General features: G+C 41.0%; 1 protein-coding gene across 3 annotated transcripts in view; it reads left to right on the forward strand.

The window, feature by feature from the left end:
- Positions 1-23,061, forward strand: part of LOC116354436 (low-density lipoprotein receptor-related protein 1-like) — a 224,550-nt gene that overhangs the window by 64,439 nt on the left and 137,050 nt on the right. For all 3 annotated transcript variants that reach the window (XM_031794590.1, XM_031794591.1, XM_031794592.1), the window contains exon 3: positions 20,868-21,002. In XM_031794590.1, coding sequence (XP_031650450.1) covers positions 20,868-21,002 — 135 coding nt within the window. The remainder of the gene's footprint in view (positions 1-20,867; positions 21,003-23,061) is intronic.

Consider the following 23,061-nt stretch of genomic DNA (forward strand, 5'->3'; position numbering starts at 1 on the left):
GGGATAACGTGCTGATATGAGCCATGACTACAGACGTGAGTGCTAAGGGTTGGTAGTCATTTAGGCAGTTTACCTTAGTGTGCGCTTGAGCACAGGCACAATCGTTGTCTGCTTAAAACATGTTAGTATTACAGATTCAGACAGGGAGAGGTTGAAAATGTCAGTGAAGACCCTTGCCAGTTGGTCAGCACATGCTCGGAGTACACGTCCTGGTAATCCATCTGGCCCTGTGGGCCTTGTGAATATTGACCTGTTTAAAGGTCTTACTCACAATGGCTGTGGAGAGCGTGACCACGCAGTAGTCCGGAACAGCTGATGCTCTCATGCATGTTTCAGTGTTACTTGCCTCGAAGCGAGCATAAAAGTTATTTAGCTCGTCTGGTAGGCTTGTGTCACTGGGCAGCTCTCAGCTGTGCTTCCCTTTGTAGTCTGTAATAGTTTGCAAGCCCTGCCACATCCGACGAGCGTCGGAGCCAGTGTAGTACGATTCTATCTTAGTCCTGTATTGATGCTTTGCCTGTTCGATGGTTCGTCGAAGGGCATAGCAGGATTTCTTATAAGCTTCCGGGTTAGAGTCCCACTCCTTGAAAGCGGAACCTCTACCCTTTAGCTCAGTGCGAATATTTCCTGTAATCCATGGCTTCTGGTTAGGGTATGTACGTACTGTCACTATGGGGATGACGTCCTCAATGCACTTATTGATGAAGCCAGTGACTGATGTGATGTACTCCTCAATGCCATCGGAAGAATCCCGGAACATATTCCGGTCTGTGCCAGCAAAACAGTCCTATAGTTTAGCATCTGCTTCATCTGACCACTTTTTTATAGACCGAGTCACTGGTGCTTCCTGCATAAATTTTTCCTTGTAAGCAGGAATCAGGAGGATAGAATTATGGTCAGATTTGCTAAATGGAGGGCGAGGGAGAGCTTAGTACGCGTCTCTGTGTGTGTAGTAAAGGTGGCCTAGAATTCCTTTCCCCTCTGGTTGCACATTTAACATGCTGATAGATATGAGGTAAAACTGATTTAAGTTTACCTGTATTAAAGTCCCCGGCCACTAGGAGCGCCACTTCTGGATGAGCGTTTTCCTGTTTGCTTATGGCGGTATACAGCTCATTGAGTATGGTTTTAGTGCCAGCATCGGCCTGTGGTGATATGTAGACAGCTACGACAAATACAGATGAAAACTCATCATCAGATACTCTACCGCAGGTGAGCAAAATCTTGAGACTTCCTTCGATATTTTGCACCAGCTGTTGTTTACATATATGCATATGCCCCCGCCCATGTCTTACTAGAGGCTGCTTTTCTATCCTTCCGATAGAGAGTATATCCCACCAGCTGTATGTTCATAATGTCGTCGTTCAGCCAAGACTCGATGAAACATGACGTAAGATATTACAGCTAGCGCCCCACCTCGACAACGTCCTGTGAAATTGCAGAGCGCGAAATTCTAAATACAAAATTCGTAATATTAAACATTCATGAAAATACAAGTGTCTTACATTGTTTAAAAGCTTAACTTCTTGTTAATCCAGCTGCTTTGTCAGATTTCAAAAAGGCTTTACGGCGAATGCATACCATGTGATTATCTGAGGACAGCACCCCGCGTACAAAAGCATTAAAAACATTTTTCAAACTAGCAGAGGTGTCACGAAAGTCAGAAATAGCGATAAAATAAATCACTTATCTTTGAAGATCTTCCTCTACATAAGCTACATAACAAATGGTAGTTTTGTTCGATAAAGTCCTTCTTTATATCCCAAAAAAGTCAGTTTAGTTGGCGCGCTTAATTCAGTAATCCACCTGTTTCCCTGGTTCAAAATGCATACAAAGGAATCCAAAAAGATACCAATAAACTTCATCCAAACAAGTCACACAATGTTTCTAATCAATTCTCAGGTGCCCTAATATGTAAATAAACAATACAATTTAAGACAGAGAATAGTTTGTTCATTACCGGAGATAAATAACGAAGTGCGCGCCCTCATCCACGTGCGCCACAATACTACAGTCAAAATGGGAGCCACCTAGAAAAACTACAAATTCTCACAAATTTTTCACAAAACAAGCCTGAAACTCTTTCTAAAGACTGTTGACATCTAGTGGAAGCCCTAGGAACTGCAATCTGGGAGGTATTCCTTTGATTTTCCCATAGACAGCAATTTCAATGGGTGGTGATCTCAAAAAAGAAAAATTCCAGATGGATTCTCCTCGGGTTTTCGCCTGCCATATCAGTTCTGTTATACTCATAGACATTATTTTAACAGTTTTATAAACTTCAGAGTGTGTCCTATATAATACTACCAATTATATGCATATCCTAGCTTCTGGGCCTGAGTAACAGGCAGTTTACCGAACTTCCGAATACTGCCCCCTATCCCAAAGAAGTTTTAATGTCCCATTGGTACTATATACGTGCTTTCAGTTCATCCCATTTATTTTCCAAATATTGAACATTAGCTAATAGGACGGAAGGCAAAGGCAGATTAGCCACTCTTCACCTGATCCTCACAAGGCGCCCTGATCTTTTTCCGCAAAATCTCAGTTTCATTTTCCAGCGACTGACGGGGATCTGGGCCTGGTCGGGTGTCTGTAGTTTCTCCCTCCCGTCCGACTTGTTAAAAAAAATTTGGGGGTATAATCTGAGGTGAGTAATCGCAGTTCTGTTGTCCAGAAGCTCTTTTCTGTCATAAGAGACTGCAGAAGCAACATTATGTACAAAACAAGTTACGAACAACGGGAAAAAAAAGAACAAAATAGCATGGTTGGTTAAGAGCCGATAAGACGACAGTCATCCCTTCCGGTGCCACACTGTTTTCTCCTCAAGGTAACTGACAGTCAACTCAATTCAGTGTCAACTCTACATTTATCATCAGACGTTTTTGTGGTGAAGGTACAGGGACTGTGAAATGACACTACATAGCCAACGTGAGCTCATGTTGCGCAACATTTCTATAGGCTATGCAATTACAGGAGAAAACAGAGTGATGGCTTCTAATAAAAGAGGAGGCTCCCATCAGCGTTCTATAGGCTGGGCCTACGATATTTATTATTTATTACAACTTTCCTAATATTAAGCACATTGCATATATTTACAACAGGAGTATAGCCCACCTGGCTGGTATGAAAATAAACCACAGGGGGAAAACATCCTCCATTCGCTATTTAAGTGTATAGATGACATGTATTTTTTCCGCTGCCCCTGTTTCGATACAGATGCATGATAATGGTCCATTCTAAATCAAAACAAATGTCATACGTATATTATTTGCATATGTAAAGACAAGATTAAATCAAGAATAGTAGATTGACATAGGCTGGTTCTTTTTTTGTTCATTAGGCCTACTCATCTTGTTGGCTGCTGAAAACACATGTTCAATATGCACCTCGGAAATTGGATAAGGATGCGCGCATTTGCGTCCCTGATGTGTCTGTTTTAACTTGTAGTCTGTAAGAAAGACCCGATTACTTGATATAGAGCCGTGTGAGTGAGACGCTTCAGATTGCGCAGCACACTTAGGGAGAAGGGCACAATGCAGCACTCCGGGACGCAGAAGGCATGGATGTTTTTAGGGTGCATTACGGCCACACTAAGGGGATGCTGCTGTGAAATTCGAGGCATTATCAGGTGCTTGTCAAATTGTGAATGAGATACTATTGGAGTGTGTACAACCTGTGCAGAAAACAAAGAGATCATGCCTTTCAAGGCTTTTTCAAATCATCATTAGAGTCTCATCATGCAGCCTAACAATGTTACAAATCAAAACATATAGGCCAATGTTTGTAGAACATCTAAAGTTACATAAATAACTCTAAAATAAACATATAGGAGGACCTATTTCTTTGTTAACCACTCAACATAGAATATCTGCATGTGCGCACTCCATTAAATCGTTTAGAGAAAATATTTATATTTTATTCAACTTTGTTCAATTGTATTCTTCATACTATAAAATACTATACAAATAATACCACAGAATTCTAAGCAAATCCTGTCTGCTAAATGAACTAGTGTAGCCCACAGCCATTTGGCATAGCCACATCAGGACCTAACATAAGGACAACTCAGAGTATGCTATTCTTTTCTTCTGAAAAACATTTCTTCACATCATGTTTCTTTAGACAAATAATGGATTTATTGTGAAGGTGTAGGCTATATTAAATTGATTTATTAGACTTTTAAAAATGGCTTGTAGGCTACGTGTGGAAGCCAGGAGATGCTAAATGTGTTTATGTTAATTAACGATCAATTACCATGAGACCGACAGGTATTTGCTTTACAATCACTGGCTGATGAAATTTCGTGACCGCCTCAGCCCCTAGTTGTACTTGACTTCACCACAATAAAATAACACATTAAGATACTTCAAGTATTCTTATGAAATCCAAACCTTGCAAAATACTCCCAACACTAATGTTTTCCCATTCAATGCTATAATTGGAAGGAATGTAGTGTGGAAACCTACCAAAAAACTATTAGGCAACAACACATTCAATGCCATTTAGACAACTTCCTGGATAAAACGTTCCACTGTAATAGTGAAGGTGTAAACTTGGCAGTAGAAAATCTAAACAGTACAGTATATTTGACCTCTCAGCTTCCCTATCAAATCTAAGAATTTCAAACAGAAAACCAAAGAAAATTAACAGCAATGACAAATGGTTTGATAAAGAATTCAAAAACCTAAGAAAGAAATTGAGAAACCTGTCCAACCAAAAACATAGAGACCCAGTAAACCTGAGCCTACACCTTCACTATGGTGAATCACTAAAACAATACAGAAATACACAACGGAAAAAGAAGGAACAGCACGTAAGAAATCAGCTCAATGTAATGGAAGAATCCATAGACTCTAACCACTTCGGAGAAAATTGGGAAACACTAAACAAACAACAACATGAAGCATTATCTATCGAAAATAGAGATGTATGGGTAAACCACTTCTCCAATCTTTTTGGCTCTATAACAAAGAACAAACAGCAAAAACATATACATGATCAAATACAAATCTTAGAATCAACTATTAAATACTACCAGAGCCCACTGGATTCTCCAATTACTTTGAATGACCTACAGGACAAAATAAAAACCCTCCAACTATCGTGCCCTGATCTGTTTCACCTGTCTTTGTGTCTCCACCCCCCTCCAGGTGTCGCCCATCTTCCCCATTATCCCCTGTGTATTTATACCTGTGTTCTCTGTTTGCCTTGGTTTCTCAAATGATTGCCTCGCCTGGTTCACCAACTACTTCTCTGATAGAGTTCAGTGTGTCAAATCGGAGGGTCTGCTGTCCGGACCTCTGGCAGTCTCTATGGGGGTGCCGCAGGGTTCAATTCTTGGACCGACTCTCTTCTCTGTATACATCAATGAGGTCGCTCTTGCTGCTGGTGAGTCTCTGATCCACCTCTACGCAGACGACACCATTCTGTATACTACTGGCCCTTCTTTGGACACTGTGTTAACAACCCTCCAGGCAAGCTTCAATGCCATACAACTCTCCTTCCGTGGCCTCCAATTGCTCTTAAATACAAGTAAAACTAAATGCATGCTCTTCAACCGATCGCTACCTGCACCTGCGCGCCTGTCCAACATCACTACTCTGGACAGTTCTGACTTAGAATACGTGGACAACTACAAATACTTAGGTGTCTGGTTAGACTGTAAACTCTCCTTCCAGACCCATATCAAACATCTCCAATCCAAAGTTAAATCTAGAATTGGCTTCCTATTTCGCAACAAAGCATCCTTCACTCATGCTGCCAAACATACCCTTGTAAAACTGACCATCCTACCAATCCTCGACTTTGGCGATGTCATTTACAAAATAGCCTCCAATACCCTACTCAACAAATTGGATGCAGTCACCAAAGCCCCATATACTACCCACCATTGCGACCTGTACGCTCTAGTTGGCTGGCCCTCGCTTCATACTCGTCGCCAAACCCACTGGCTCCATGTCATCTACAAGACCCTGCTAGGTAAAGTCCCCCCTTATCTCAGCTCGCTGGTCACCATAGCATCTCCCACCTGTATCACACGCTCCAGCAGGTATATCTCTCTAGTTACCCCCAAAACCAATCATTTCTTTGGCCGCCTCTCCTTCCAGTTCTCTGCTGCCAATGACTGGAACGAACTACAAAAATCTCTGAAACTGGAAACACTTATCTCCCTCACTAGCTTTAAGCACCAACTGTCAGAGCAGCTCACAGATTACTGCACCTGTACATAGCCCACCTATAATTTAGCCCAAACAACTACCTCTTTCCCTACTGTATTTAATTAATTTATTTATTTTGCTCCTTTGCACCCCATTATTTTATTTCTACTTTGCACATTCTTCCATTGCAAATCTACCATTCCAGTGTTTTACTTGCTATATTGTATTTACTTTGCCACCATGGCCTTTTTTTGCCTTTACCTCCCTTATCTCACCTCATTTGCTCACATCGTATATAGACTTGTTTATACTGTATTATTGACTGTATGTTTGTTTTACTCCATGTGTAACTGTGTCATTGTATGTGTCGAACTGCTTTGCTTTATCTTGGCCAGGCAATTGTAAATGAGAACTTGTTCTCAACTTGCCTACCTGGTTAAATAAAGAAAGGTCTGTTGCCAGTGCGTTTTGTTCCTTAAACTTACCAGCGTTTTTACCCTTGCTCCTGCCCTGTCTATATTCCTGTTATTCCTGTTTTGTCCTTTCTGTCTGCCCTGACCGATAGCCTACCTGCCGTCCTGTACCTTTTCCCTCTACTCTTGATTGCCGACCTCTGCCTGCCCTGACCCTGAGCCTGCCTGCCGTCCAGTACCTTTGCCTGTCCGTGTGCTAATTAATAAACGTTGTTTTACTTCGACATTGTCTGCACCTGGGTCTTACAGTGCCTTGCAAAAGTATTCAACACCCTTTTTTCCTATTTTGATGCATTACAACCTGTAATTTAAATATATTTTTATTTGGATTTCATGTAATGGCATACACAAAATAGTCCAAATTGATGAAGTGTAATAAAAATAAATTAAAAATTAAAAAACAGAAAAGTGGTGTGTGCATTTTGTATTCACCCCCTTTGCTATGAAGCCCCTAAATAAGAGCTGGTGCAACCTATTACCTTCAGAAGTCAATAAAATGCAAATGAATTACTTAAAAATAATACAATGTGATTTTCTTGATTTTTGTTTTAGATTCCGTCTCTCACAGTTGAAGTGTAAATATGATAAAAATTACAGACCTCTACATGCTTTGTAAATAGGAAAACCTGCAAAATCGGCAGTGTATCAAATACTTGGTATATACAGTGGGGAGAACAACTAATTGGTGAGGGCACTAGAACAGTCTGCAGCACCCGGCCTCACCCTACTAGAATCTGGAGTCAAATGTCTACTGTTTGCTGATGATCTGGTGCTTCTATCACCAACCAATGAGGGCCTACAGCAGCACCTAGATCTTCTGCACAGATTCTGCCAGACTTGGGCCCTGACAGTAAATTTCAGTAAGACCAATATAATGGTGTTCCAAAAAAGGTCCAGTCGCCAAGACCACAAATACAAATTCCATCTAGACACCATTGCCCTAGAGCACACCAAAAAAACGATACATACCTTGGCCTAAACATCTGCGCCACAAAGCTGTGTTCCAAAAAGCTGTGATCTGAGAGACAAGGCAAGAAGGGCCTTATATGCCATCAAAAGGAACAAAATAATTGACATACCAATTAGGATCTGGCTAAAAATTATTGAATCAGTTATAGAACCCATTGCCCTTTATTGTCTGGTCTGGGGTTCTCTCACCAACCAAGAATTCACAAAATGGGACAAATACCAAATTGAGACTGCATGTGGAATTCTGCAAAAATATCCTCAGTGTACAACGTAAAACACCAAATAATGCATGCAGACCAGAATTAGGCCCGATACCCGCTAATTGTCAAAATCTACAAAGGAGACATTACATTCTACAACCACCTAAAAGGAAGTGATTCACAAACCTTCCAAAACAAAGCCATCACCTACAGAGAGATGTACCTGGAGAAGAGTCCCCCTAAGCAAGCTGGTCCTGGGGCTCTGTTTACAAACAGAAACAGACCCACAGAGCCCCAGGACAGCAACACAATTAAACCCAACCAAACAAAAACATAATTTCTTGACACATTGGAAAGAGTTCACACAAAAAAAGAGCAAACTAGAATGCAATTTGGCCCTAAACAGAGAGTACACAGTGGCAGAATACCTGACCACTGTGACTGACCCAAATTTAAGGAACGCATTGACTATGTACAGACTCAGTGAGCATAGCCTTGCTATTGAGAAAGGCCGCCGTAGGCAGAACTGGCTCTCAAGAGAAGACAGGCTATGTACACACTGCCCACAAAATGAGGTGGAAACTGAGCTGCACTTCCTAACCTCCTGCCAAATGTAGTACCATATTAGAGACACATATTTCCCTCAGATTATGCAGATCCACAAAGAATTCGAAAACAAACCCAATTTTCCTTCATTCCCATATCTACTGGGTGAAATACCACAGTGTGCCATCACACCAGCAAGATTTGCGACCTGTTGCCACAAGAAAAGGGCAACCAGTGAAGAACCAATACCATTGTAAATACAACCCATATTTATGTTTATTTATTTTCTCTTTTGATACTTTAACCATTTGCACATCCTTACAAAACTGTATATATACAGTTGTGGCCAAAAGTTGAGAATGACACAAATATAATTTTTCACAAAGTCTGCCGCTTCAGTTTGTATGATGGAAATTTGCATATTCTCCAGAATGTTATGAAGAGTGATCAGATGAATTGCAATTAATTGCAATGTCCCTCTTTGCCATGCAAATGAACTGAATCCCCCAAAAACATTTCCACTGCATTTCAGCCCTGTCACAAAAGGACCAGCTGACATCATGTCAGTGATTTTCTCGTTAACACAGGTGTGAGTGTTGACGAGGACAAGGCTGGAGATCACTCTGTCATGCTGATTGAGTTCGGATAACAGACTGGAAGCTTCAAAAGGAGGGTGGTGCTTGGAATCATTGTTCTTCCTCTGTCAACCATGGTTACCTGCAAGGAAACATGTGCTGTCATCATTGCTTTGCACAAAAATGGCTTCACAGGCAAGGATATTGCTGCCAGTAAGATTGCACCTAAATCAACCATTTATCAGATCACCAAGAACTTCAATGAGAGCAGTTCAATTGTTGTGAAGGCGGCTTCAGGGCGCCCAAGAATGTCCAGCAAGCGCCAGGACCGTCTCCTAAATTTGATTCAGCTGCGGGATCGGGACACCACCAGTACAGAGCTTGCTCAGGAATGACAGCAGGCAGGTGTGAGTGCATCTGCACACACAGTAAGGCGAAGACTTTTGAAGGATGGCCTGGTGTCAAGAAGGGCAGCAAAGAAGCCACTTCTCTCCAGGAAAAACATCAGGGACAGACTGATGTACTGCAAAAGGTACAGGGATTGGACTGCTGAGGACTGGAGTAGTCATTTTCTCTGATGAATCCCCTTTCCGATTGTTTGGGGCATCCTGAAAAAAGCTTGTCCAGAGAGGACAAGGTGAGCGCTACCATCAGTCCTGTGTCATGCCAACAGTATAGCATCCTGAGCCCATTCATGTGTGGGGTTGCTTCTCAGGGGAGTGGGCTCACTCATCATTTTGCCTAGGAACACAGCCATGAATAAAGTATGGTACCAACACATCCTCCGAGAGCAACTTCTCCCAACCATCCAGGAACAGTTTGGTGACGAACAATGCCTTTTCCAGCATGGTGGAGCACCGTGCCATAAGGAAAAAGTGATAACTAAGTGGCTCGGGGAACAAAACATCGATATTTTGGGCCAGGAAACTCCCCAGACCTTAATCCCATTGAGAACTTGTGGTCAATCCTCAAGAGGCGGGTAGACAAACGAAAACCCACACATTTGACAAACTCCAGGCATTGATTATGCAAGAATTGGCTGCATAATCAGGATTCAGGATGTGGCCCAGAAGTTAATTGACAGCATGCCTGGGCGGATTGCAGAGGTCTTGAAATAGAAGGGTCAACACTGCAAATATTGACTCTTCGCATCAACTTCATGTAATTGTCAATTAAAGCCTTTGACACTTATGAAATGCCTGTAATTATACTTCAGTATTCCATAGTAACATCTGACAAAAATATCTAAAGACACTGATGCAAACTTTGTGAAAATTCATATTTGTATAATTCTCAAAACTTACATTAAATTACATTTGATATGTCTTTATTCTTTTGGAACTTCTGTGAGTGTCACGATCTTCGTAAGAAGCGCACCAAAATGCAGCGTTGTATGTGTTCATGATGATACTGCAATTAAAGAAGGCACTGAACACTGAATACAAAACAATAACCGAATAATGACCGTGACGCTATAATAAGAACTGTGCTGACACAAGCAACTAACATAGACAATCACCCACAACACACAATGACAAAACAGGCTACCTAAATATGGTTCCCAATCAGAGACAACGACTAACACCTGCCTCTGATTGAGAACCATATCAGGCCAAACACAGAAACAGACAAACTAGACATCCAACATAGAATGTCCACTCAGATCACACCCTGACCAAACAAAACATAGAAACATACAAAGCAAACTATGGTCAGGGTGTGACTGTGAGAGTAATGTTTACTGTTCATTTTTATTGTTTATTTAACTTTTGTTTATTATCTACTTCACATGCTTTGGCAATGTTAACATATGTTTCCCATGCCAATAAAGCCCATTGAATTGAATTGAATTGAGAGAGCTAGAGAGCGAGAGAGAGGCAGAGAGAGATGGAGAGTGGGAGAGGAACTCTGCTGTCATCAGTCTCTTAGTTCTGGTCGACACAGATGAGGAATCGTTGTTTTTCCTGGAGAGGAGGAAAAAGAGAGACTACTTGGTATTCTGTTGCTGGCTGTAATGGACAATATTTCTTTGTCACTGTTTTCCTTTCTGTTTCTCTTTCTTCGGCATGTGTCAGGTTTTTTGTCTAGCTGGCAGAAAGGGTTCCTGTCTGAAATGTAGTTATTTGTTCAGTGATTTTTCCTGCACACAGAACTTTGGTCCCATACAACAAGTGTTTATTGAAGTTCGTTGTTAGGGATATGGTTTGAATTCTAACTTACTGTGTGCATGTGTGTGAGCTTGTGGGAACAGGTGCGTTGACGTGTATTTTCTATTGAAGTGCAGAGAATACGTCAAATATTCAATGCCTTGCAGCCTAGCTAGGACACCTAAGATCCCCACAGCCCCATGGCAACACAAAGACCTGTTATGCAATACACTGAGTTATTCTCTAGGGTCTCCTGTTTTAAGTCTGGACAAATGAAGCACAAACACATCTTTATGGCCAGCTTACCTGCCTCTTCCCTGCTCTGCTGGCTCAACACCCTGCCATCAGTCCACTACTTATCACAGCCCAGCCAATGAATGTTTAGGCCACAGCCTGGCAGGACAGATAACACTGAACACTTCCCTATAGCAGAGAATAGAGGAGATTAGATAGAAACCTTCTAAGGCTGAACGGCCGGTATTCTGATTTGCCCTTTAAAGACAATTTTTTTCTTGTGAAAACATTTGAAAACGTCTCTGGGGCTGTGAAAATTCATCCCTCACACTCACAGGCTGTTGTTCAGGTGTGATCATAAACAAATCATACTTTTTTAAATGTCACTGATTAGTTTGTGTCTGGATATTTAGGATGTGTTCTGGTGATATGCTGATATTTGTAAGTGCAGTCAAGTCACAAATACACTATTTTTTATTTATTTTTTATTTCACCTTTATTTAACCAGGTAGGCAAGTTGAGAACAAGTTCTCATTTACAATTGCGACCTGGCCAAGATAAAGCAAAGCAGTTTGACAGATACAACGACACAGAGTTACACATGGAGTAAAACAAACATACAGTCAATAATACAGTATAAACAAGTCTATATACAATGTGAGCAAATGAGGTGAGAAGGGAGGTAAAGGCAAAAAAGGCCATGGTGGCAAAGTAAATACAATATAGCAAGTAAAACACACTATACAATTCAAGATAGGGTATGTCCTAAAATAATAATTATTCATCTTTCTATTCATAGTATTTATAAATAGATAAAAGACAGGATTAGAAGAAAGCATCGTTATTGAATTAATACTTCTTCAAATACAGTTGAAGTCGGAAGTTTACAGGTTGGAGTCATTAAAACTCGTTTTTCAACCACTCCACAAATTTCTTGTTTTAACAAACTATAGTTTTGGCAAGTCGGGTTAGGACATCTACTTTGTGCATGACACAGGTAATTTTTCCAATAATTGTTAGAGACAGATTATTTCACTTATAATTCACTGTATCACAAATCCAGTGGGTCAGAAGTTTACATACACTAAGTTGACTGTGCCTTTAAACAGCTTGGAAAATTTCAGAAAATTATGTCATGGCTTTAGAAGCTTCTGATAGGCTAATTGACATCATTTGAGTCAATTGGATGTGTACCTGTGGATGTATTTCAAGGCCTACCTTCAAACTCAGTGCCTCTTTGCTTGACATCATGGGAAAATCAAAATAAATCAGCCAAGACCTCAGAAAAACATTGTAGGCCTCCACAAGTCTGGTTCATCCTTGGGAGCGATTTCCAAACGCCTGAAGGTACCATGTTCATCTGTACAAACAATAGTACGCAAGTATAAACACCATGGGACCACGCAGCCGTCATACAGCTCAGGAAGGAGACGCGATCTGTCTCCTAGAGATGAACGTACTTTGGTGCGAAAGTGCAAATCAATCCCAGAACAACAGCACAGGACCTTGTGAAAATGCTGGAGGAAACAGGTACAGAGTATCTATATCCACAGTAAAACGAGTAATTTATCGACATAACTTGAAAGGCCGCTCAGCAAGGAAGAAGCCACTGCTCCAAAACTGCCATGGGGACAAAGATCGTACTTTTTGGAGAAATGTCCTTTGGTCTGAGGAAACAATAATAGAACTGTTTGGCCATAACGACCATCGTTATGTTTGGAGGAAAAAGGGAGAGGCTTGCAAGCTGACGAACACCATCCCAACTGTGAAGCACGGGGGTGGCAGCATCATGTTGTGGGGGTGCTTTGCTGCCTGAGGGACTGGTGCACTACACAAAATAGATGGCATCATGAAAAAGTATGTGGATATATTGAAGCAACATCTCAAGACATCAGTCAGGAAGTTAAAGCTTGGTCGCAAATTGGTCTTCCAAATGGACATTGACCCCAAGCATACTTCCAAAGTTGTGGCAAAATGGCTTAAGGACAACAAAGTCAAGGTATTGGAGTGGGCAGAACTGAAAAAGCATGTGCTAGCAAGGAGGCCTAGAAATCTGTCTGTTACACCAGCTCTGTCAGGAGGAATGGGCCAAAATTCACCCAACTTATTGTGGGAAGCTTGTGGAAGGCTACCCGAAATGTTTGACCCAAGGTAAACAATTTAAAGGCAATGCTACCAAATACTAATTGAGTGTATGTAAACTTCTGACCCACTGGGAATGTGATGAAAGAAATTAAAGCTGAAATACATAATTCTCTCTACTATTATTATGACATTTCACATTCTTAAAATAAAGGGGTGATCCTAACTTACCTAAGACAGGGAATTTTTACTATGATTAAATGTCAGGAATTGTGATAAATTTGGCTAAGGTGTATGTAAACTTCCGACTTCAACTGTATAAGGAACTGAAACACAAAAGTACTCAAAACCCCGGAATTAGGTAGGAACCAACATGGTAGTGATAAAAACACAGCAAACAGAGGACAGAAGGCACAGTGTCACTGATCCTCCCGGTACTGCTGCTCATTCTGTTCACCAGCTCCGGAGGTCTACATCACCGGCCTTCTAGGCATCACTGAACTGGATCATTACCACCAACCCCGGACTGTCTTGTCTCCTTACGCACACCTGGTTCCCATTCCCCCTGATTAGTATGTGTATATATGTGTGCCCTCTGTTTCCCCTTGTCCTTGGCGGTTGTTGTTCCATGTCTGTTGGTCTTGTGAGTACCTGTGCTCTGTTGTTTCGGCTTTGATACTATCCATTAATTATGCTTTTGTTAATACGGGTCTCATCCTGTGTAATTGTTATTGCCGTTCTCCTCCCGTGTATTTATTAGAGGTTTACACCTTGCTCTTTGTTTGGGTTTACAGCCCTCTGTTATATTTGACCTGTTTGTTTTGGGCTTCGTCCTCGTCATGTTCATGACATGCGCTATCTTGGTTGAAGTAATAAAAACACATATTTCGTATTCCTGCACCTGTTTCCTATAATTTATACAACATGACACACAGTATGTGGGTATTTGCGGGTGTATTGTGATGGTAGGTGCGGTGTGTGTTTTTGTGTTTGAAAAAGACTGGAGTTAAGTGAGTGAAAAAAGAAAGTGGTTGCTAATGCCAGAGTGTGTGTGTGTGTCTGCAAGCAGGAGTATTACATTTTGTGAAGATATGGGATATACATTTTAAAATAGATTATAAATATAGTTTATTTATTGATTGTCTTATCATGATGGTGCGCATGATGGAGCGGTCCCCAACCCTATTCACTAGACACCCACCTGAGAGATCCACACACGAAGGAGAAATCCTTATTTGTTTTATAGGCCTACTGAAAGTAGCTTATATGCAGCCAAGACAGAAAGATACATGCTGTCAAAGACCCACTAAAGCAGCACTGTCTCCTCCAGATTCTGAGCCTGCCTGCCTGGCAGGGTTGGTCCAACTAAGCCAAATCCCCCACATGGGTGAGCATAACATACAAGGAATTTTTCAAAGCTGCTAATGTGAACCTTGATGACCTTGTACCTAGTCAGAGCGGATTTCAGTGAGGTGCCCCCACCCAGGTAGTGGCAGTGCTGGCAACACTAACTGCAGTAACCCATGGGGAGGGGGTCACATGCAGAAAGGGGGCCTATTCTTAGGGGGGTGTATCTGAGCGCCATCAGCAAGGACTTGACATTGGTTAGTCAAATCTCCCCATTCTTGCTCAATTTTGCATGCCTTCTCAAACAGCTACAACTGTATATGCATTCACACATCAAGTCTTCTCTTGAGTTGGGCCTGGGGATGGAACAACTGTTGAAAATCTGAGCGTGTGTGTGTATCCCACATCTGTTGCTGTGGGGTGATGATGTCAGGGACAATACTGGATGAATCACAATATTTGTTTGCCAAAAATGTAATATTTGTAATGCCAATACTGGTTAGAGGTAACAATACTGGTTAGAGGTAACAATACTGGTTAGAGGTAACAATCCTTCATTTGAACTGCCAACATTATTACGGATATTAAATGTTTATTGGGGAAATGAAGATATGCAAGATTTGTGTATATATAGTGGGGAGAACAAGTATTTGATACACTGCGGATTTTGCAGGTTTTCCTACTTACAAAGCATGTTGAGGTCTGTAATTTTTTTTTCATACGTACACTTCAACTGTGAGAGACGGAATCTAAAACAAAAATCCAGAAAATCAGATTGTATGATTTTTAAGTAATTCATTTGCATTTTATTGCATGACATAAGTAGTTGATACATCAGAAAAGCAGAACTTAATATTTGGTACAGAAACCTTTGTTTGCTATTACAGAGATGATATGTTTCCTGTAGTTCTTGACCAGGTTTGCACACACTGCAGCAGGGATTTTGGCCCTCTCCTCCATACAGACCTACTCCAGATCCTTCAGGTTTCGGGGCTGTCGCTTGGCAATACGGACTTTCAGCTCCCTCCAAAGATTTTCTATTGGGTTCAGGTCTGGAGACTGGCTAGGCCACTCCAGGACCTTGAGATGCTTCTTACGGAGCCACTCCTTAGTTGCCCTGGCTGTGTGTTTCGGATCGTTGTCATGCTGGAAGACCCAGCCACGACCCATCTTCAATGCTCTTACTGAGGGAAGGAGGTTGTTGGCCAAGATCCCGCGATACATGGCCCATCCATCCTCCCCTCAATACGGTGCAGTTGTCCTGGCCCCTTTGCAGAAAAGCATCCCAAAAGAATGATGTTTCCACCTCCATGCTTCGCAGTTGGGATGGTGTTCTTGGGGTTGTACTCATCCTTCTTCTTCCTCCAAACACGGCGAGTGGAGTTTAGACCAAAAATATCTATTTTTGTCTCATCAGACCACATGACCTTCTCCCATTCCTCCTCTGGATCATCCAGATGGTAATTTGCAAACTTCAGATGGGCCTGGACATGTGCTGGCTTGAGCAGGGGGACCTTGCGTGCGCTGCAGGATTTTCATCCATAGTAGTGTGTTACTAATGGTTTTCTTTGAGACTGTGGTCTCAGCTCTCTTCAGGTCATTGACCAGGTCCTGCCGTGAAGTTCTGGGCTGATCCCTCACCTTCCTCATGATCATTGATGCCCCACGAGGTGAGATCTTGCATGGAGCCCCAGACCGAGGGTTATTGACCGTCATCTTGAACTTCTTCCATTTTCTAATAATTGCACCAACATTTGTTGCCTTCTCGCCAAGCTGTTTGCCTATTGTCAAATCAAAATCAAATTTATTTATATAGCCCTTCGTACATCAGCTGATATCTCAAAGTGCTGTACAGAAACCCAGCCTAAAACCCCAAACAGCAAGCAATGCAGGTGTAGAAGCACGGTCGCTAGGAAAAACTCCCTAGAAAGGCCAAAACCTAGAGAGGAACCAGGCTATGTGGGGTGGCCAGTCCTCTTCTGGCTGTGCCGGGTGGAGATTATAACAGAACATGGCCAAGATGTTCAAATGTTCATAAATGACCAGCATGGTCGTATAATAAGGCAGAACAGTTGAAACTGGAGCAGCAGCACGGTCAGGTGGACTGGGGACAGCAAGGAGTCATCATGTCAGGTAGTCCTGGGGCATGGTCCTAGGGCTCAGGTCCTCCGAGAGAGAGAGAGAAAGAAAGAGAGAAGGAGAGAATTAGAGAACGCACACTTAGATTCACACAGGACACCGAATAGGACAGGAGAAGTACTCCAGATATAACAAACTGACCCTAGCCCCCCGACACATAAACTACTGCAGCATAAATACTGGAGGCTGAGACAGGAGGGGTCAGGAGACACTGTGGCCCCATCCGAGGACACCCCCGGACAGGGCCAAACAGGAAGGATATAACCCCACCCACTTTGCCAAAGCACAGCCCCCACACCACTAGAGGGATATCTTGTCCTGTAGCCCATCCCAGCCTTGTGCAGGTCTACCATTTTATCCCTGATGTGCTTACACAGCTATCTGGTCTTGGACATTGTGGAGAGGTTAGAGTCTGTTTGATTGAGTGTGTGGACAGGTGTTTTTTATACAGGTAACGAGTTCAAACAGGTGCAGTTAATACAGGTAATGAGTGGAGAACAGGAGGGATTCTTAAAACTAACAGGTCTGTGAGAGCCGGAATTCTTACTGGTTGGTAGGTGATCAAATACTTATGTCATGCAATAAAATGCAATGAATTACTTAAAAATCATACAATGTGATTTTCTGGATTTTTGTTATAGATTCCGTCTCTCACAGTTGAAGTGTACCTATGATAAAAATTACAGACCTCTACATGCTTTGTAAGTAGGAAACACTGCCAATTCTGCAGGTTATCAAATACTTGTTCTCCCCACTGTACATGGCTGAGACTCATTCAAGCTAGTCATCTTGACTACTTTTTTATGTCATTCTCGCGGGCACCAAAAGTTTAAAAAGTGTTGATAGGGATCAGAATGAGGTCGTACCATCAAATAATTGGCATATACATTACGCTTGGAAATGTAATCAAAGCCTATTGGATGACAACTTGTTTTTAAGCAGGACAGAATCATTTATAACTGACTTTTTCTGACGTAATAAAGGTACTGCAGATCCCCTTATTATATGGGACACTTTTAAATGTGTTCCTAGAGGCCATGTAATTCAATACTCATCTTTAAAATAAAAGCAATTTAAGTCAAAAGGAGTCATATAAAGAATGGAAATAGAGGGACTAGCAGTAGAAATAGATGGCAATAAAAACAAAAATGGTGGATCTTATTCAAGAAAGATCCAGTGTAATGTATTATAAAAAATAAAGGGAACTGGATGGAATATGGGGAAAATGCACCAAATATTTTTTAAATAAAAATGCTACAAACATGTATTTACTAAAACATGTTACAAATGACAGAGTCACCCATGATTCATCAAACTATATTTTGAAAGAGGAAGCAAAGTACTTTAAACATGTGTTTTCATTTCAGTCTCCTCCATCTCCACTTATCCAAGTTAATTTTAAGGATTTTTTAAATAATGTAAAATGAACAGCTGTACAGAAAGACTCATGTGAAGGCCAAATTACAGAGGAGGAACTTCTTGATGCAATTAAAGCCTTTAAGGATGGGGAAACTCCAGGGCTGGATGACATACCAGTGGAGGTACACCAAACCTTTATTGATATACTCAGAGGACCATTATTAGCATGTTTTAACCACTCCTATGTAAATGGTAGATTAGCAGATACTCAACAAGAAGTCTGGTGTCATTATTACTGAAACATGACCCAAATTGTAAATATAAAGATCCAGTCCATAAAAAAATGGAAGCCCCTTACACTTCAGTCTTGTGATGCAAAAATTAGCGCATAGAATTAAAAAGGTATTGTTGGATATTATTCTGCCTATTCAGACAGGTTTTTTTTACATGGATGATACATTGGAGATAATATAAGACAAGAACTGGAAACAATAGAACTCAACGAAAAATCTGGGAACCCAGGCCTGGTATTCATAGCTGACTTTGAAAAGTATTTTGATAAAGTTCGACTGGAATGTATATACAAGTGCCTGGAATATTTAAATAATGGAGAATCTCTTTTACAGTGGGTTAAAGTTATGTATAGTAACCCCAGGTGTAAAATAGTAAATAATGGCTACTTCTCAGAAAGTATTAAACTGTCAAGAGGAGTAAAACAAAGTTGTCCACTATCGCCATATCTATTTATTATGACCATTTATTATGACCATTTATTATGGCCACAGATCCAACAGTAACAACCTAGAAATTCAGGGCTTAAAAATAAAGGTGTCATTGTACGCTGATGATGAATGTTTTCTCTGTATTACAACCACATTTTGATAAGTGTACTATATTGGATCACAAACATTTTTTACTTTTACATAATCGTGTAGTTTAACCAATAAAATTATCTGAAGGTGAAGTGGACATACTCCATATTCATATCCCGAAAGAAAGAAATGTTTTCACTACAATACATTTAAATAGAAAGTTAGCAAAAATAGATAAGATCTTGCTATGGAAAGGAAAATAACTGTCTAAAAATCACCCTGATTAACTCTTTACTCATATCCTAGTTTACCTATTTGCTTATGGCCTTGCAAAAAATATGACATATTATTTGGAATGGCAAACCAAGCAACAATTAAACTGGCCTATTTATATAATGAATATGAATTTGGAGGGCAGAAATGATGAAATATTAAAGCATTAGACCTCTCACTAAAGGCTTCAGTCATACAAATATTATACTTAAATCCCAACTGGTTTTCTAGCAGATTAGTAAGAATGTCTCAACCCAAGTTCAAGAATGGCCTTTTCCCCTTTATTGCCTTTTACAACCTTTCAATCTATTTGAAAATGAAATTATCTCCCAAATATCGCTATTTGTCAAACAAGCCATAGAAAGTTGGTTGCAATTTCAGTTTAATCCATCAGAAAAGACACTACAAATATTACAAAAAATATCATGGTTAAACTCAAATATACTAATGACAAAAAAAAATGAAAATAATTTAAAACGGTATAATCTTTGTAAATGATATCGTAAATATGACTGGTGGAGATATGTCACACATGCAGCTAACACAGATGGAAATGTCTGCTCTACCCAAAATTACAACCAACTAATTGCAGCATTACCACAAAAAATGGAAGTGGAAGGAGGAGAAAGTAATGAACTTGTCTGTCGGCTCTGCATTAAAGACCATAATTGGCTAAATACAATTTGCATAAATAAAAAGTATACCGGTGTCATTTAAGGACCAAAAATGTACAGCCGTGCCATATAGATTGCAAGATAGTTGGGGAGAGATTTTTGACGTACCGATTCCATGGCACATGATTTATGAACTGATACACTAAACGCTGGATTCAAAATGAGTATTTCTATTTAAATTATGATACAAAATTCTTGCAACCAGTAGAATGATATATATATATATGGGGGATACAACTATCCCAGCTCTGCAGATTTTGTTGCGAAGAGACAGAATCATTAGATCATTTGTTTTGGTACTGTCCACATGTAGCTTGTTTTTGGTCGCAGGTTCAGGAATGGCTGAAGAATTGCAACATTTACCTGGAGCTAAGTATGTAAATAGCACTGCTGTGTGATTTAAAAAGTCCTAATCAATCAATAACATAATAACACTCTTAGCAAAAATGTTTATCTTTCATTTACAATATGTACAATGTAAGAGAATAGAAAGTATCAGAACTTTTGTGAAACATCCCCGCACAGTTGAAAAATGTATGGCAAATAGAAATCAAAACTGGATGGTGTTCAGAGATAGATGGGCAGGGTTAAGTGGAGCTGAAAGATGGGACTATAGACAAACAAAATATAACTGTTGTGTTGTTGTCCATCAGTTTACTCCAATTAGGGGAGGGATGGTAGGTTTAGGGGAAAATAATAAAGGGAAATATATTTTAAAAAATATATAAGGGGGATTGGAAATGATGCAGACAATTACAATGATGGAAACCACAATCTATCTGCAATATTAAAGCAACCATTTTTTTTTTTTACAATGGTTACTAGTTTCTGTGGTATCATTTGATCTCTGACTGTAATGTGTGTATTGTGTTGCAGGTCCACACAGAGTGTCCCTGTGTCCGGCCAATGAGTTTGAGTGTCTGGGGACAGACATGTGTATCCACATGAGCAGACTGTGTGATGGGAGCCCTGACTGCACTGATGGCTGGGATGAGGGGCCACACTGCAGAGGTAACACACATAGAGATATACACACACACACACACAGTAAATCAGCAAGTCCCCTTTGTAGCTATAGAATCTGTACAGGCACAGCTCGGGCAACTGTTTTCTTGGGTCCTTCCTATTTCTTAGTTCCTACAGAACACTGGGCCAGCTAATCCTGCTACAGCCAGCCAGTGACTCGGCTCCTCTTTTGTCTGGTTCCACAATGAGACACCATGGACTCAATAGCTGTTGAAATGACACCCTATTCTCTATATAGTGCAGTGCTTTCGGCCAGGAAATCGGACATAGTTATATCAGACACAGCCAATATGTCCCCTCTGTGTGGCTCTGTTCTTTTGTCTTGTTCCACTATGGGAAGCTATAGACTCAATATGTCTTCCTCTCTGTGACTCAAATTAATATTAGGGATTGGATTTGATGATGAGATTCTCCTCCTATCCGGCCGGCATGGCTGTCTGGGTAAATGCTCTGCTCTGCCTGCCAGAGATGTGGAAGGGGCCTCTGAGCCTCACATTCTCTAGGGCCTGATTGATAAATGAATTACTTTTTCTTGGAGAGGAGAGAGAAGAGGAGCCATTGTGATAATGGAGGCCATCTCATTAGAGCAGTTGATGGAGGAAGACAATGTTTATTGGACAGAGAAGAGATTACAGTTTGGGTGCAACTGTGGAGACAAAGGGAGAGAGCATGTATAGAACAGAACCAGGCTAACTGGACGTTTCTCTCATGGCAAAAGGCAATGTTGTGTTTATACAGGATTCCTACAGCTGATATTGAGTGTGTGTGCTGTACAGATATTAGTCCAGCTCATATTTGATGTTTTGGTGTATGTTAAATTGGGACATGTTTGTTGGTTTGGGTGCATTCCCCTACAACAAATATTGATGCCAAATAACCTTTTGAGTTCTCCTTTATGAAACAAAAGTTCTTACAACAGAACAGGGCCTGGAAAAAGACCAGTACACATTAGAACTGCCAAGTGCACAAACAGTCCTCATACTTAGAAAGATATGGTCTATCGTTCTTTTTCAAATATTATTTTTAAGTTCACTTGTTTTATGTGTGTATCATTTTGTTTATGAGGGTCATATTAATTAATGGTGTGAAAGGATAAGAGTGAAAGTGACCGTTGTTGTCTGAAGTGTCAGAATCCCTTACTGCAATCTGTGGAACTTCCCTGTCCTGCGCAATGTTCCGCCGATGATGTCATATAGGCATGACACGTACCACCTGTCCCCTGTGAGCACACTGGTCCAGCTTTCCCTATGGCTGGAGTAAACAAACAAACAAACACACACACAGACACAGCAGTGGCAGTGTGTTTGCCGGAACTTTCTACTGTCACAGTGTTTGTGTGTGAGCCCCCTGTTTTACGGAAAGCTCACCATTTCACAAGCATCCCAATGTTTGCTTGAACTAACTGATGGGTTGTGCAGGCCAAGTGTTCTCTGGCCTGGTGCTTATGTCTCAAAGCATACTTTGTCATCCGCTTTGTCCAAGTAATTATCCACAAGTTGCTGACGAGGGGAGTGAGGCAGGCAAGGTAGGAGGCAGGCAGGCAGGGTTGTATTTTATCGCAGTACAATACAGTACAATACATGTTAACATGGTGGAGCTAGGTGTGGGAGGTGAGGAGTGGAATGGTTATATTATAGTGTGTGATAGCCAGGTTTTGTCCTGCTTATGTGTGCATCTGAGGCTGGTGCCACTGGGCTGGTCATATCTCTGCAGATGTAGCCCTTTACAAATGGAAGATTTGGGCACTGATAACTGCCTAAATTGGAAAGCAGTGGCTGTGCAGTAGCATGCTATACATCACAGCTCTGTATGGGTTTTGAGCACCACACGGGACCAGTAGTTGCCCCATCCCTCCCGTTAATTGGGCAAATTTTGCATTTTTTTTGTCAACTGACTGAGGGAAATGCTGTATGGAGGAGGAGTATTCTTATCGTGTTACTGAATGTAGAGTATCCGGGGGGGGGGGGGGGGGGGGGGGTTCAGGTTTCGTTATCAACAAATGTGGCAAAGTACAGTAAATGTCAAATGCACATAAAATCAACAG

Source organism: Oncorhynchus kisutch, linkage group LG17, assembly GCF_002021735.2.
Source record: "Oncorhynchus kisutch isolate 150728-3 linkage group LG17, Okis_V2, whole genome shotgun sequence".
Lineage (NCBI taxonomy): Eukaryota > Metazoa > Chordata > Actinopteri > Salmoniformes > Salmonidae > Oncorhynchus > Oncorhynchus kisutch.